This window comes from Macrobrachium rosenbergii, chromosome 25 (assembly GCF_040412425.1).
Source record: "Macrobrachium rosenbergii isolate ZJJX-2024 chromosome 25, ASM4041242v1, whole genome shotgun sequence".
NCBI lineage: Eukaryota > Metazoa > Arthropoda > Malacostraca > Decapoda > Palaemonidae > Macrobrachium > Macrobrachium rosenbergii.
In genome coordinates, this window is record NC_089765.1 from 25,832,145 (window position 1) to 25,848,903 (window position 16,759).

General features: G+C 36.7%; 2 protein-coding genes across 2 annotated transcripts; both read left to right on the forward strand.

Annotated features, from left to right (window-relative positions):
• The first annotated feature begins 1,040 nt into the window (after positions 1–1,040).
• Positions 1,041–3,902, forward strand: LOC136852207 (uncharacterized). The gene is made up of 4 exons (XM_067126654.1): positions 1,041–1,048; positions 1,166–1,259; positions 2,232–2,381; positions 3,564–3,902. The coding sequence occupies exons 1-4, from the start codon at positions 1,041–1,043 to the stop codon at positions 3,735–3,737; spliced, it is 426 nt and encodes a 141-aa protein (XP_066982755.1). The 3' UTR covers positions 3,738–3,902.
• Positions 3,903–5,789: 1,887 nt separating this feature from the next.
• On the forward strand, positions 5,790–10,489 carry LOC136852498 (uncharacterized). Its single transcript, XM_067127169.1, has 5 exons — positions 5,790–6,172; positions 6,488–6,797; positions 7,456–7,614; positions 8,864–9,007; positions 10,185–10,489. The coding sequence occupies exons 1-5, from the start codon at positions 6,033–6,035 to the stop codon at positions 10,368–10,370; spliced, it is 939 nt and encodes a 312-aa protein (XP_066983270.1). The 5' UTR covers positions 5,790–6,032; the 3' UTR covers positions 10,371–10,489.
• The last annotated feature ends 6,270 nt before the right edge of the window (positions 10,490–16,759 follow it).

Genomic DNA, 16,759 nt, shown 5'->3' on the forward strand with positions numbered 1-16,759 from the left:
TTTATGGATCTCTTGGCATCCCTTAAAAAAGGTCGTAAATGTTTTTTTTTTTATTTATATTTATTTATTTACTTTATTTTACAGGAATGCAACGTCTGGTCCTCTTCATGTGCATAACCGCAACCACCTCTGTCCAAGTCTACGATGAAGAGTCGTCGTCCATCTTGTGCATACTGCACTTGAACTGTGTTCCTTTCGATTACCAGACTCCCTTTTCACCTCCATGGCTGCCTGAAGAAGGAAATCATCTGCAATCCCTCAAGGACGACTCTTTCAAGGTCGAACTTCAAACCAGGAGAGTAGCCAAAGTCGTAACTCTCCCCAGCTTGCCGATGAGTTACGATAAAGATCCGTTGCTTGGGAATGCTTTGTCTTTCATAGCAGGGAGAGATATGAAAGGATGCGCTCTGGTGATTGCTTACGACGCGCTGTTTGCAGGTTCGCTAGCCCTCAGAGCTCTGCTCACAGTGCCTCACCTGCGACAAGTAGGTTGATACATGCTTTAGTCCCTGTGCTTATATATATATATATATATATATATATATATATATATATATATATATATATATATATATATATATATACTGTAATATAAAGCATATTTATTTGTAAACTCGATGCTTTAACATTTCTATGTCTTCTTGTTATCTGAGTTGTAAATAATTGTAAAAATAATTATTCAGTTTCAATTATTCATTGTCATCCTTATCGGAATTTTACTCTGCTTCTCTTTACATACTTGTGTAAATACGTGTTGGCGACGTGAATAACTGTCGCCTAAATATCTTTGACTCTGTACTTCCATATGCTCATATTTTTGCCATCAACAGGTAGTAGAGGTTCAGGCCCCGGAGGATTTCACGAAACTCGTGTGGAAATCGCCCAAGTGCAGGGGGTACATCTTTCTCTTGAACAACCCAGGTCCTTTCCTAGACTTTGCTGACGACACAGAGGATCCCTGGGATTACGCTGGGAAGTAAGTTGGGACTACTGGAGAGAAGTTAGTAAATTAGCATAAAATATGGACCTTTAGTGTTGATATGTTTCTGTTTCCAACAGGGCTCAGTGACACTTCCCTATTTGGGAAATCAGGAAATGGAAAGACTGAAACAATCTAATACTCTCTGCCTTTCCCTCAATATTTATTTTTCTCTTTTCTAAACAGGTATTTACTCGTGGGACTTTCCGCGGCTGAGCTTAACGAGTTCGTTTCCTCCAAGAAGGGAAAGAAGACAGAACAGATTGCGGGTCTTGTGCAGGTAAAAGGAAACTTTCCCACAATTTTCTAATTTCCTGTCGTTAACCTCCTTCTTTGGGGATTCGAACCGCTGACCACTGGAGAAATAGGTCAATGCTTGGTCCATTAAGCTACAGAGGGCAGCTCGAACGTCCTAGGAACGAGGTTATTGCTTAAATATAAATGTTCGGGGGATACTGCATGAGGATTCAGGTTTGACTGTGCCTCTGTGCACCTCAGTAGTGGATTATGAACCTGGTAATTAGGTAACTGTTGTTGGTGGCAGCCAGGTTAGAGGAGGGCACAGAACTGACCATTTCATCCCAGAGGAATTGCTAAGAATTAGTAGGGTAACGCATTTACAGGCAATTGTTCTATGGGGAAATGATGTAACCTAGAAGTGATAAACGTACACACACACACACACACACACACACACACACACACACATATATATATATATATATATATATATATATATATATATATATATATATATATATATATATATATATATATATACTTATTAATCACTCATCATTTAGTTCTTTATTGAGCTTGGGACTATGACACACAATTTTCCTAACCTTTTTTTCTTCCTATTTATTGCAACTTTCAAGGCATACCTGGTCCTTGCAAAACCTCTCATCCAACTTCCGTTATTGTTCGAGAGTTTTCCTGACATTCCCGTGGATAAAGCAATCGTCAGTAAAAGACTTGTGCTGACCCGCTGGTATAGTGGTTAGAGTCGTGGTATGCCACTCAGATGTCGTGGGTTCGCGTTTTCCCCAGGGTGATGAAAAATCACTGGCTGTGTATAATGATCAGCTACTGCCACGGTTTGGGGTCTGCGGTGGGAAGCTGAAACCAACATTATTTAGAAGCTTGAATTTCAAGTCAATGGCTCCATGGGACTGCTCCATGTGAATAGGTTACATCTACTGAAATAAAAAAAATAATAATAATAATTACATTTAAAACTTGCTGATTTCAGGAGGACCCTCAGGAATGGAAGGTGTACAGGAACCAGCTGTACTGGGGAGAAGGTGTCTTGCTTGCGAATCGATGGAGGAAGCGGGGATTCACTTCCAACAATGAGATTTTTCCTGAAAAAATTTGGAATTTAAAAGGAGCTCCCATAAAGGTAAGGAGAAGCTTCTGCTATCTCGAGCTCTCAGTTGAAAACAAAGGGATATTTAATCGAGAGAATATTTTTATCACTGGCAATATTTTGTAAAGCTACACTGACAGATATCTTAATCAGGTAAGGATTCAGCAATACTGAGCCACATACAAGTAATGACTTTCTAACTTCGACTATTAAATTCAGTGCAAACACTACGAATGAACAGAACTTCCTGATGACCGGATATTTTGTTCACTGTCAGCTTTCGGTAAAACGATATTACCTCATGTTGCTTTTTCTTATGACGACAAAACCTTGCACCTCTTCATTTTTCTCTCGATTTCTTGGTGTTCATGTATACCTGATTCCACACTCCCTGCCTTGGGCGGTTGTCAGCATTTATGCACTGGGTCCAAGTGAAGCCTGGGAAGAGAAGGAATCTTTAGAGAGAAGAAACTACTATATTCTTTGGGAGAGGGATGGGGGCGTGAAACTTGCAGCCTCATCTCAAATACTCCAATAATCAATTCTCGAAGCTTGCAACTGACCTAGGAAGTCTGGTGTAAGCTGCCTCGAGTCAAAACGACTACTGAGAAGCCAACGGTGTGCCTGGCAATGTATGCAGAAAAAAAGAGACGTAAAACGGATGAAAATTTAATTGTAATTATCAAAAATACCCAATTAACTACTGGAATTCTTCTCGCGTTTGAGATACGCTCGTCACTCTAAAGCCTAAGAACCAAATGAAGAACAAGATTGAGAAATTCGGACGTGCGTAGCAGGGTTCGAACCCACATTCAGTATATTAGAAGGAGGTTTCGTTAATCACCTGACCATGAAGAGAGGTCAAAGTCTAAAGAATGTTCATACGTATACAGTATATACCTGTCGAATCCAGATACATTCATCAGAACTGGCACATAATATACCATCTTCACCACTGTACAAGTTTTTAATCTCTATTACTTTTCAAGAACTTATTACTTATATATATATATATATATATATATATATATATATATATATATATATATATATATATATATATATATATATATATATATATATATATATATATATATATATATATATATATATATATATATATATATATATATATATATATATATATATATATATACATAAAAATGTATATTATGTATTAGACTTTCTTAAATTTCTGCGCTCCTCTCATTCCAGCTGATCACTTTCGAGTTCGAGCCCCACATCATGAGGGAAAGGAACAAGGACGGAAACCCAGGGCGCTTCTTCGGGAGTGACATCCAGATTGCCATCGCCCTCTCGGAGGCTCTCAACTTCACCCTCATCATTGAGAGGCCACCAAAAGGTAGTATTAGAATATATAGAATTTAGGCCAAAGGCCAAGCGCTGGGACCTATGATAAGGTTATTCAGTAGTGAAAGAGAAATTAACAGTAGAAAGGTTTGAAAGGTGTAACAGGACCTATGATGTCATTCAGCGCTGAAAGTGATATTGAGAGTAAAAAGGTTTGAAAGGTGTAACAGGACCTATGAGGTCATTCAGCACTGAAAGATAAATTGACAGAAAAAAGGTTTTAAAGGTGTATATGTCATTCAGAAAGTAAAAACAGGTTTGAAAGGTGTAACAGGATGTCCTTCAGCGCTGAAAGTCATTCAGAGTAAAAAGGTGAAAGGGAAATTGAGAGTAAAAAGGTTTGAAACAGGGGCAAAAAAGGTGCAGCAGCAGGAAGACCTCGCAGCTACACTGTGAACCAACTGTTAGGAGAGGGTGGAAAGTAAGATGGAAGAAAGACAATATGAACGGTGGTGCAGTAAAAGGAATGAAAGGGGTTGCAGCTAGGGGCCGAAGGGACACTGCAAAGAACCTTAAGTAATGCAAACAGTGCACCGCATGAGGTGCACTGACGGCACTATCCCCCCCGCGTTTTGTTATAACTGAAGATATTTAACATTATAACTAGTCCTTCAAGGCGCTTGAAATATTGTTTGTCAGCTATAGTAATGAATAGATAAATATGTGGCATTATTATCTCTCTCCATTACATTATTATTAGTATTATTATTACGCCTACTGCTGCTACTATTATAAATTTAGAAGACAGTCAATAACATTCATATCCTACCATTATCTTGGACACTGATATATGTTTTTGAAAGACAGAAGGGTAACCTAATGATTTTCTCATGAGCTCTTTCTGAAACTGCCATCATCTTGCACAGCATAAACTCGTCTATAAAACTACCGTCGAAATGAGTAAAGGTAAACATACTCATGTTAGGCATGGTGTCATCTTCTAGAAGTAGGAAATCAGAGACAAGAGCATTTGAGGTCCTAGCCCAGCGTAATAAGACTTATTTTTCCTATTTCATTTTTATTTCCTCCCTTTTATTGATAGGGTATTGTTTTCTAGGATATTTTCTTAGCAAACTGATGGCGCTGCAGTTAGTCCACTTAAGAAGTGTGCAGATGATTGATAATAACAATGTTATAAATGATCGCAATAATCTTAAGAAAAAAGAGAAGAATTACGATCATAAAATTCAATGATAACAATAACATTAATGATAATAGTAATAATCACAAAAATGCCAAAATACACAGCAGTGATAAAATAATGAAACATCGTATAAACAGAAATTCTAACATTTGCAGAAGAAAAATATACTAACCTCCCCCCACCACCTTTTCGTCTTCCCCAGGCGAATACTGGGGGAACAAGGCCCCCAACGGCTCCTGGAGCGGACTGACGGGGAAAATCTCCAGAAACGAGGGGCACTTTGGAATGGCGTTCATCTTTCTCACCAATAACTTCGACGAACTCGCTGTTCTCGATTACTCTCGCTTCTACTCTTACGACGTAAGATCAGAATTTTTAATTTTTATTGTCTTTTTGCTTCCTTTTCCCCTTTCTTCTGTTTTTTCGGGCCTGGGCCAAAATGACTACTATAACATAAACAAGATCACAAATTTTTTTCTTTTGCCCTCTTTCCTGGGTTCTTCAGGCCTGGGCTAGAAAAGGCCACCACCTGAAGGAAAAATGAAAAAACCCTATGGTAAAATAACGTGTTGAAATATGTTTTAAAAGAATGAAAACGTACAAACGATGGTTTTAAGAAACCTTGATTTAATTACGCCTTTAATGTTTCTGAAGGCCATAATGGTTATCTTGCTCTGAATAGTCTATTATAAGGGTTTTATTTTCATTAACAGTTCTCTTTTTCTTAATGAATCCGTTGTCATTTTGCCTTAATTTTCCCATTGGCCTTAATTTTCCCATTGGCATTAATTTTCCCATTGGCATTAATTTTCCCACTGGCCTTAATTTTTTCATCGACCTTAATTTTCCCATGACCCTTGATTTCCTGTTGACCCAAAGTTTACCATTGCCCTTAATTTTCCAGTTGTCCCTAATTTCCCATTGTCCTTAGAGTTTACATTATACTGAGGGGTCATATTTTCCTTAACATTCACACTGCCTTTAACAGTTCTAGTGTCCTTAATGGACATATTGTTTATGGCCCTTAACAGTTGCATTGTTCTTAAAAGTCCTGTCGTGCTTTGTGAATCCAGTGCCTTAGATTGTCTCAATATTTCAGTCTTTTATAGGTCTATTGTCCTAAACTGTTCCAATGTCTCCTTATTGTCTTCCTGCAGACAAGCTGCTTCATGGCCCGCACAGAGCCTCCTCTGCCCCGGTGGCTGTCTCTGACAGCGCCCTTTACCCAGAGCACCTGGCTGGCAGTTTTCCTCAGTTTCTTCGTGTTCAGCCCAATTCTCGCTCTGCTGGCGAAGGGGTCCAATTTTTTGTAAGTCAGTGCACAGGCCTAACGCAGCAATAAAAACGCTAATACGACGCTAGTAGGAGAGAAACAACGACTGCAACAACAGCACAAACAAAATATGCAATAGTAGCTGTACTGAAAGTAGCGCAAACAGTAACTGCAATATGATAAATTATGCTCCTTTGATGATCACAGTAACGCCTTATAAGTTAGGACAATAATAATTAGATTTGGATGTTACCGCATTACAACTTAAATTGCAAAATATGAATCAATAGTACAGCGACAAAAGTGAGCTAAAATATCAAGTAACCTACTTAAGATTTTCTCCGTTTTCAGCGGCGCCGAAGAGCAACATCTGCAGTCGTTCTCATACTCCAATCTATACACATACAGCATGATAATACGGGTATCACAAATCAAGGTGCCCTTTCGACCCGCTACCCAAATTTGGTTTCTGTTTCTGTCCTTGTATTGCCTCGTCCTGACCACGGTATACTGCAGTAACTTGACCACGTTCCTCACAGTAGAGAGGCCTCGACCCATGATGGAGTCTCTCAAGGAGCTTTATGATTCTCAACTGGACATTTTGGCTGTCGGATATTTCTTCAAGGAATCCTTGGTCCAGTCTGGAAATGCTTACTTGAAGGTAATTTTTGCTAAAGTCAAAGTTCGAGAGAATTGCCAGAAGATCCTCTGCTAACAGGTTCCTCTTCGGATGTTTTCATCAACACCATACACGAAAAGCATTATGTTAACTAGATGTACACAGGGGAACGTTTTCTTTGGCATGATTACTGAAAATTAAAGAAAATGGGAAAATGCTCTCTTCGTTCACTAACTACAGTTTTATAGCAGGAACTGGTTAAAATTCCTGCCCTTTAGTTTTAACTTCAGCCTCTAGATTAGTCTTACGTAATTACCTTTGGAGTGAATTCTTGCTACTAAATTTACAGGTAACCGCAGACGTTTAATGAGTATATATATATATGGGGAGAGCGATGAGAAAAATGTGCAAATTTAATAAAGTTAGTTAGGTAAAACTTCAGACTACTACCGCGGCCTGGTTCCCGTCAGTAGCCGACCGGAATATTTACCGCCTTTGGTTATGTTTTTGTGTATATTTATGTCTTTTGTTTATGTTCATGGTATTTACCGTCATTCTTTTATGTTTTACGTTTATCCTCACGTTAACTGGAAGCTGCCGAACCTACAAGGGTTGGTTAGTAGGCCGTGGTAGTAGTTTCAAGTTTTACCGTTAGCCATCACCCACAGAAAGTAATTCACCAATTTTCACTTTCCCCTAGGGTCTGGTACCTCGATACAAAGGTCTGCCGAGTTACGAATCGTCCTTCGATTTGCTGGAACGAGGCAAGGGCGTTCTGATGGCAAGCAACACCTACCTGGAATACTTGTATTCAGCTAGCTTAGTTCAGCCGGGTATACCATCAGTGAGGATTATGAAGGTACAGACTTATAATGCAATCTTCAGTTGCACTAGTATGAAGTACGTTCAGTGTTCCGAAAGGCAATTACCTACTCGACTTATTTAATTTTGAATAAGTGTGGGAATTTAGTTTTCAGGAAGTCATCTGTTTATCTAAAACATTGTCCATGATTTCACCTTGTCCAATCACTTTTTCATGCTTGAAGTAACCATTATCTTGTATATTTTCAAAAGTCCTTCTTTTATGTTGAACACCGTTTGCCACCATTGCTCATTTACCATAATTCACCCCAGAGTACTTTTTCTTTCACATATAAAAGTCCCATTCTTGAATTTACCTTTATTGTTCTATTTTAGTTTTCAGTCTTGTTACGTTACGGCCACAGTTCTTATCTGTTCCCGGCCTTTACAGTGTTCCTTTTTAATTTTCACCTTGTTACAATCTCATTCTTATTCTTAACAAAACAGTCTAATAGAGTCTCGTGTCTCGACATAATTTCTCCTCCCTGTCGTATTGCAATTTAGTCACCAGCAATTGTGAAGTTGCTTTCCCTTTCTGCCATCCATTCTATCTCATAGGTGTCTGGATAAGAGATCAACCCAAAATACAGACTAGGCCTGCCTGATCTCTTGTTTTCTGCCTCCAGTTATCTTCCTTGCTTTTTTTCTGACCTGGGCTATCTAAAGGCATTTGGCTGGCCGTTCCATGGAGTCGGCGTCACTCATCTGTTCAATTTTCGGTGGTTGGTTTTCAACTGAAGTGGCTTTATGCCCTTTCCTTAGGACGACAATAAGTGTGGTAAAACGTTCAGAGGTACAGGAGGCTTAGTGTGATCTCACCCTGCTACGTGAGACCTGTACAGTACAATCTTCTTAATTAATACCTTCCTCCCCAACCGCTTTCTAGCACTGTCAGTCGTCTCAGACATTTTCTCCAGACTAAATAACACTTAAAAAACACGAACAACATGAAAATATCTCTTTATCTTGTATTCATTTAAGCTAGAATTTTCAGACAGTTCATTTCCAAACTCTGTTTCAAGCTCGTCAATTTTTCTCGTTATGGCATTTTCAGAGGACTTCACAGGGACATAATTTTGTTGAATAATGACCTGACAATATTCATAATTGTCAGTAGCTTATTTCTGCTTGTTCTGTTGAAGATACAAACTATATATTTACTCCTTAAAACAGTATGCGAGTTTGCATGTCTCATTTTCTGGAGGTTTATGTTCCTTTACATATTTTTGTTTTCCTTTTACTTACAGGAATGTTTTTCGCCCTACAACATAGCTATCATTCTGCAAAAACATTTTCCGCTGAAAAGAAGCTTTGATAAAGTCCTAGCTTCTCTTTTTGATCAAGGAATTATGCGACAGTGGTTCCTGGACACGTTTAAGCTGAAGAAAATGGTAATAATAAATTTCTACTCAACATATATCTTTACCGATGTTGTTGTAGGTTTGGAAGTAATTTGGTCAATAGACCTCTGCTGACTTTGACCATTACTGATCAGATCAGAGTTCAAAGTAAACATTTCCACTTCTTAGCTGTAACAGCTTGTGCAATTTAGATATATGGCTAATATATATAATGTAGGCCAGACGATGCAGAGACAACTGCAGTTTGTGGAGCATCAGATTCTTGTGAACAAAGACTAGTGATTGTTGCGGCATATTACGAATGTGATTGTGGTAGGACAGGCACTAGAGTTCACGTAATCAAAAGTGTATGGGTGTGTGTGTGTGTGAGAGAGAGAGAGAGAGAGAGAGAGAGAGAGAGAGAGAGAGAGAGAGAGAGAGAGAGATGAATGGAGACAGGGGGCGCATCCGAGGATTACAACCTTAGGCGTCCAGTAATCAATAATTTGTTCGGAATGCGAAATTAGGGTACAACTTTAATTACTTTCCTACTGGAGTTTTAAGATGAGAAGAAACTTTTGAGCAAGAATGTGAACGAACCTGACTAATTTGCAGTAAAAAAACTAATATACAAGGAACGTGTGCTATGGCTTAGGAGTTTGTTAACATATCTATGGTTGCTCTGATGGAAGGAGCATAGGCGAGATTATACCAAAGAGATAACAGTTCTTCTAATAGCAGAGTTCCAAACGTGATTCCTTAAGGTACGTCCGCACTATAGAAAAGAATGTCATAAACACACTTTGGCAACTTATCGTGTGAGTGTATGTGTGTATTATATATATAATATATATATATATATATATATATATAATATATATTTATATATATATATATATATATATATATATATATATATATATATATATATATATATATATATAAAAACAGAGAGGAGCGAATCTTTGGCAAATGCTGGATAATCGTATGAAGCACTGGTTAAAGCTATCAGGTCGCGGACTTGTATGCAACCTGTTTTGTGATGTGTGTGCTACGGGAGGCAGAGTGCAGACGTATATGTATTTATGGCATGTACTTTACTGTGGAGACACCCTTACCCCTGCATGCTGTTGTAACTCTCGACAAACCTCAGAGAAAAGAAACTTTTTTTTATTCCAAAGTTTCCCAACAGATTCATAAGAAAAGACCTGGATTTCTCTGTTCACAGATGAGCTTAGATACAGGCTCCGAGGACGACTCTAAAAGGAAGAAGACCGAGAAGAGCGGGCCATCCCTCACAGGAGGAATCCCTCTGAACATGGACCACATGCAAGGCATCTTCTACATCCACCTGATGGTCATGGTCTTGGCCACTTTCTTCTTCCTCTTCGAGGTCTATTGCTTCAAGAGGTAGTGGTCCTGTTCTGCAGAGTCGAGGCAGCGTTATCATTTTTCCTCTGTCCATTATTATTGGCCTTTGGGAAACAAAGTCTATTTTCAAATAGTTGTTGTCAACAGTAAATAAATATAAATGATGTAAGATTATGAAATGGGAGTTTACATTTTCCGCCGAAATACCGGTTGTCACGCCTCTTCAAAAAAAAAAAAAAAAAATGAAAGCTCTTCGTTGGGAGAGTCGGTAGAGCTGAGGACTAGCACTCGCTAGGCCCGAGTTCGAGTCTCCGGCCGGCTGATGAAGTGTTAGAGGAATTTATTTCTGGTGATAGAAATTCATTCCTCGCTATAATGTGGTCCGGATTCCACAATAAGCTGTAGGTCCCTTTGGTAAGTAACTAATTGGTTCTTAGCCACGTAAAATAAGTCTAATCCTTCGGGCCAGCCCTAGGAGAGCTGTTAATCACCTCAGTGGTCTGGTAAAACTAAAGTATACTTATTTATTCAAAAAATGAAGATTAGAAGAAACGGGGAGATTTTAGTGGGGAGAGAGACCAAAATTTGGAACTAGTGGGGGGAAAAAAAAGTCAAAGGAATCTGGCAGTCCAAGAAACGTTAATTTTCTCAGAAATGGATATGGGAAGAATTGGCCAGGTTGATATTACAATGGTGGATTGTAATGGAATATACAGTTTAGGTCAAAAGTCAAGAACTGGGACCTATGAGGTCATTCAGCGCAGAAAGGGAAATAGGCAGGTCTGAAAGGCGTAACAGGAGGAAAACCTCGCAGTTGCACTATGAAACAATTCAAGAGGAGGTGGACAGTAAGAAGGAATAAAGAGGATATGAATGGAGGTGATATTACAATGGTGTCTAAAAGAAATATGGATTCCTTCGGCTGAACTTTGTTATTACTATCATCTTTACTACGACTACTGCTATAATAGTATCCCTATTACAACTGTCATTCTCAAGCTGATATACGAGTATGCCTGGATTATTTCTGTCATATGCTTGTGTTACCGGACTCTGGGTATACAGATAATATCCCTTTTAGTATAGGTTTGACTCCCGACCAGGGCAGATGCATTTATACATAATTCCATTTGGTGCGAGTTATTAACAGGGCAAAGTGAATTCAATATTAAGGGGCACTGGTAGCTTAATATCTGAATATAAAAAGTTACATGTGAATTAATATATATATATATATATATATATATATATATATATATATATATATATATATATATATATATATATATATATATATATATATATTTATAATGTATATATATACATACATATTTGTATATATTTATAATTTATATATATATATATTTGTGTATATATATATATATATATATATATATATATATATATATATATATATATATATATATATATATATATATATATATATATATATTTGTTGAAAGTAATTGCTTTAGTGGCATCAATAAGTTTCTTGCAGGTATCTTCATACCGTCTGACTTTTTCTGATTCCTTCTTCCATTTATTGATTTTTTTGTCACGACAGCTGTTTCGCCTTTATGGCATTATCAAGCGACTACTGACTTACAATGCTTAAAATGCAGCCTTTTGACCTTTTATATCCTCGTGTGGGGAGAATGACCTTGAGGTCTGGGTACTGGTTGGTTAAGGGATTAACAGCTTAACCATTTCAGGGCATTTTTTTGGGAACAAAGAACATGTAAGACTACAAAAGTGAAAGTTTAAACATGTGGTTAAATAAATATTAAAAATATAATACCATGCGCTAGTGTGCCCTAAAATTTGTGTTTAAAATTTAGTACAGTGTTAAATGTTAACTTCTAAATACAGAAAATAAGGTACAAAGATAAATAAAATTTATAACGTATGTAAATGGTAAAAATAAACAAATGTCTGTTTGTACATACATGTGCAGAATATTAAATTTGCGTGGGTCCAAAGGTACTGCGTTGATTAACGACTGGAGGTTCGTGTTGGGCGGGGCATCAGGGACTTGAGCAAGCATGTTACTTGGTCTGCGCTGGGCGCGGTGTGTCCTGCTGTTGGGGGAGTGCTATCTGGTCCCTGTTGGCCCGCGCATTCTTCCCCTGCTGGAGGGGAGTATATGATCCGACTCTTGTTGAATAAATTTATACATATTTATATATGTAATAATATGTATTAGTACATATGCGTATTTTTATCATATATATATATATATGTATATATATATATATATATATATATATATATATATATATATATATATATATATATATATATATTTATACATATATACATATATGAATAACTGAATCACGAAAATATGGAACGTGATGAATATATAAATAAAGATAAAATCCACGAAGGAAAGGAAAACACTGGAGTGCTGCGAGGCCTTTCGACTCTGTCGTCCTTTACTTAGCTAAGTAAAGGACGAAAGAGTCGAAAGGCCTCGCAGTACTCCAGCGTTTTCCTTTCCTTCGTGGATTTTATCTTTATTTATATATACATATATATACGTTTCGCGCACACACACATACATACACATATACATATGTATAAATATATATATATATATATATATATATATGCATATATATATATACTGTATATATGAGGCTGCTAAGAGAGAGAGAGAGAGAGAGAGAGAGAGAGAGAGAGAGAGAGAGAGAGAGAGAGAGAGAGAGATTAAAACACATCACTCTAAGAACATGATCAAGAAAGTGATTCTCGGCGCCTTCTTTCAACGACAGAACTTTGGAGCTTCTTGAATAAACCATTAGGCCTTCTCTGTCAATCTTTGCTGTCGTCTGATTGTCACTTGCCAATAGCATTCCTTTCCTCGAGGAAGTACTGTCAATTACCACGCGATTCCTAAAAGATTTTTAAACTGATTAAGAAAATAGTGAATCAACTGCGTTAACGAAAGTAAATTGTCCAATGCCGACCCTACTATTTTCCATCAATTATCGGTGGGTTTTTCATTTGTTTTCGATTCTCGTGGAAGGTGGTGCATAACGTTTATGTCTGATTAATCTTTTGGAGGTGGATCTTCCAGTATCGCTGGTATGTTATAAACGCGGGAATGAACTTATATTCTATTTAAATATAAATGAGTAAGTAAAGTACCGATGGTTTTAGGGTAGTGAAAAATAAAGTCTATTGGATTTTAGGTATTCAGTTACTTGTTTTGATGCTTTCGACATAAGGTGCCTTGTTTTATCGTTAACGTCTATTCGTTAGTTGTGTTTCTTTTGTACATTTATATATATATATATATATATATATATATATATATATATATACATACAGACATACATATACATATTATTTATATATATATATATACATATATACATATATATATATATATATATATTATATATACATACACATATATTCATACATATAATATATATATATATATATATATATATATATATATATATATATATATATATATATATATATATATATATATATATATATATATATATATATATATATATATATATATATATATATATATATATATATATATATATATATATATATATATATATATATAGAGAGACACAATAACTGCAGTAGCTCTAAAAAGAGAAACCAATAAGAGCAGTCACTGCCACATACCAATGCAAACTGCTTGATCGTGGATGAGACTTTGAGTAAAACTTCGGCAGAACTTGCTGCTTCCTGCACCTATACGTAAGTCACATCAGCATAAAGCTGAGTAGACATTTTGTGTTATGCTGCATTGAAGTATTTATTCAAGTCTAATTATTTTATCTGAACTATTTCTTTCTTGTACATATGCCCACCGTGTTCGTGGATGATGACAGTCCGTTGCTTTGTCTGATAATAATGAATTATGAATGGACGATAATATAAGTAGCATAAAATGCTGTAAGTATGCCTCACAATATTAATTTCTTAAGGAACTATGAGCTTTATTTTATCCTTACATTGAGCTAATGTCTTCGGAATGCGTTGCTGGTGAATAGTACGTCCGCTCTCTCTCTCTCTCTCTCTCTCTCTCTCTCTCTCTCTCTCTCTCTCTCTCCCCGTGTGCTTGAATGTACTTTTATCATCTTTTAATCGCAACTTCTTTTCCTAGAATTTTGTCACTCTAGCTATCTACCTATCTGTTTGTATATCTATTTATATTGTCTATCTATATACCTAGGCGCATGCGCCTGTCTATAACTCAAACTATAAAGAATATAAATTATAATAATAACAATCGTAAAATGAAAAAGACCTCGAGATGGATGAGATGCGTTGATATACAGAGCAATCGAAAGGAAGGAGGAAGGTGGGTTAGGGAGTAGGGGGAGAGGGCGAACCCCCCAAATTTCCCCCTCGGGTCTTCCATGTCCGTTGCCCTATAAAACGTCCTAGCGCGCGCAGGTGTCACCCAGAAAGGCTGTTGCACCGAATCTCCGCAGTCAGACTTGGAACCAGTAAGTTTATCTATTAATTTATTCTAATAAGTCAAATTGCTCCCGTGGACTTAATGTAGTAAGTCAAAAAGTTGCTACGGATTTATTCTAGTAAGTCAAAATGTTGCTACAGATTTATTCTAGTAAGTCAAAATGTTGCTACAGATTTATTCTAGTAAGTCCAAATGTTGCTACGGATTTATTCTAGTAAGTCCAAATGTTGCTACAGATTTATTCTAGTAAGTCCAAATGTTGCTACAGATTTATTCTAGTAAGTCCAAATGTTGCTACAGATTTATTCTAGTAAGTCCAAATGTTGCTACGGATTTATCCAAGTAAGTCAAAATGTTGCTAAGGATTTGTTCAAGTAAGTCAAAATATTGCTACGGATTTGTTCTAGAGAGTCAAAATGTTGCTACGAATTTATTCTAGAAACTTAAAACGTTGCTACGGATTTATTCTAGAGAGTCAAAAAGTTGCTACGTTCTTATTCTAGTAAGTCAAAATGTTGCTAAGGACTTATTCTAGAAAATCAAAACATTGGTATGGATTTATTCTAGAGAGTGAAAAATTTGCTATGGACTTATTCTAGTAAGTCAGAATGTTGCTACAGATTTATTCTAGTAAGTCAAAAAGGTGCTACGGATTTATTCTAGAAAGTCAAAAAGTTGCTACGGACTTATTCTAGAAAGTCAAAACGTAGCTACGGACTTATTCTAGTAAGTCAAAAAGTTGCTACGGATTTATTCTAGAAAGCCAAAAAGTTGCTACGGATTTATTCTAGAAAGTCAATAAGTTGCTACAGCTGTATTCTAGAAAGTAAAGAATTTGCTACGGATTTATTCTAGAAAGTAAAAAAGTTGCTACGGATTTATTCTAGAATGTCAAAAAGTTACTTCCGATTTATTCTAGAAAGTCAAAATATTGCTATGGAATTATTCTTGTAAGTCAAAATGTTGCTAAGGACCTATTCTAGAAAGTCAAAATGTTGCTACGGATTTATTCTAGAAAGTGAAAATGCTCTCACCGGTTTAATCTAGTAGGTCAAACACGCCTAAGATTTATTCAAGTCAATGCAGAGCTCTTAAGAGTAGATGTAAGTTTTAGTCAAGTATTTCAAAGGATCTCAGGAGCTTGCTTTATAAAGTCTGAAGACCCTAAACAATTTACTGGATCTAATAACCTGAGGCTTTTATAAGTCTGTTCAGGTAAGTCAATACCCTTTTAACAGTGTATCTAAGTAATTCAGGAGGTTCTTGAGTTTATACAAGTAAATGTAAAAGTGGCAAGAGTTGACTTCAGTTAATCGTTAAAATTGTTCTGAAGGGTTTGTTCAAATAAGCCACAACTATAAACAAGTAAAAAATGCGCCGAAGTTTCTTCGGTGCAATCGAGTTTTCTGTGCAGCCTCTACAGCGCATAATAATCAAGGCCACCGAAAATAGATCTATCTTTCGGTGGTCTGGGTATACTGCTGTATGAGCCACGACCCATGAAACTTTAACCATGGCCCGGTGGTGTTCTACCCCACATCGTTGCCAGAAGCACGATCATGGCTAACTTTAACCTTAAATAAAATAAAAACTACCGAGACTATTTGGTATGTTTGATGATTGGGGGATGGATGATAACATATCAATTTGCAGCCATCTAGCCTAAAGTACGGACGGACGGACAAAGCGGCACAATAGTTTTCTGTTACAGAAAACTAAAAGGGGTTTTCATTATTCCAAAGGCACGATAGAGGCTTATTTAAGGAAGATGAAACACTTTTGGATCTGTACGTGGAAACCCAAAGTTCTTAATGGCTCATTAAGATAATGTAAGGAATACTTTAGTGTTATCGAAGCAAGTATGGTTGTCATCAATACTGTGCTTAAAATACAAAAAATAGTTTTGCCAAAAAAAGCCTGGGCAATCTTCACGTAATTAACATAAACTGGTTCATGATGATTTAATACTGTTTCTA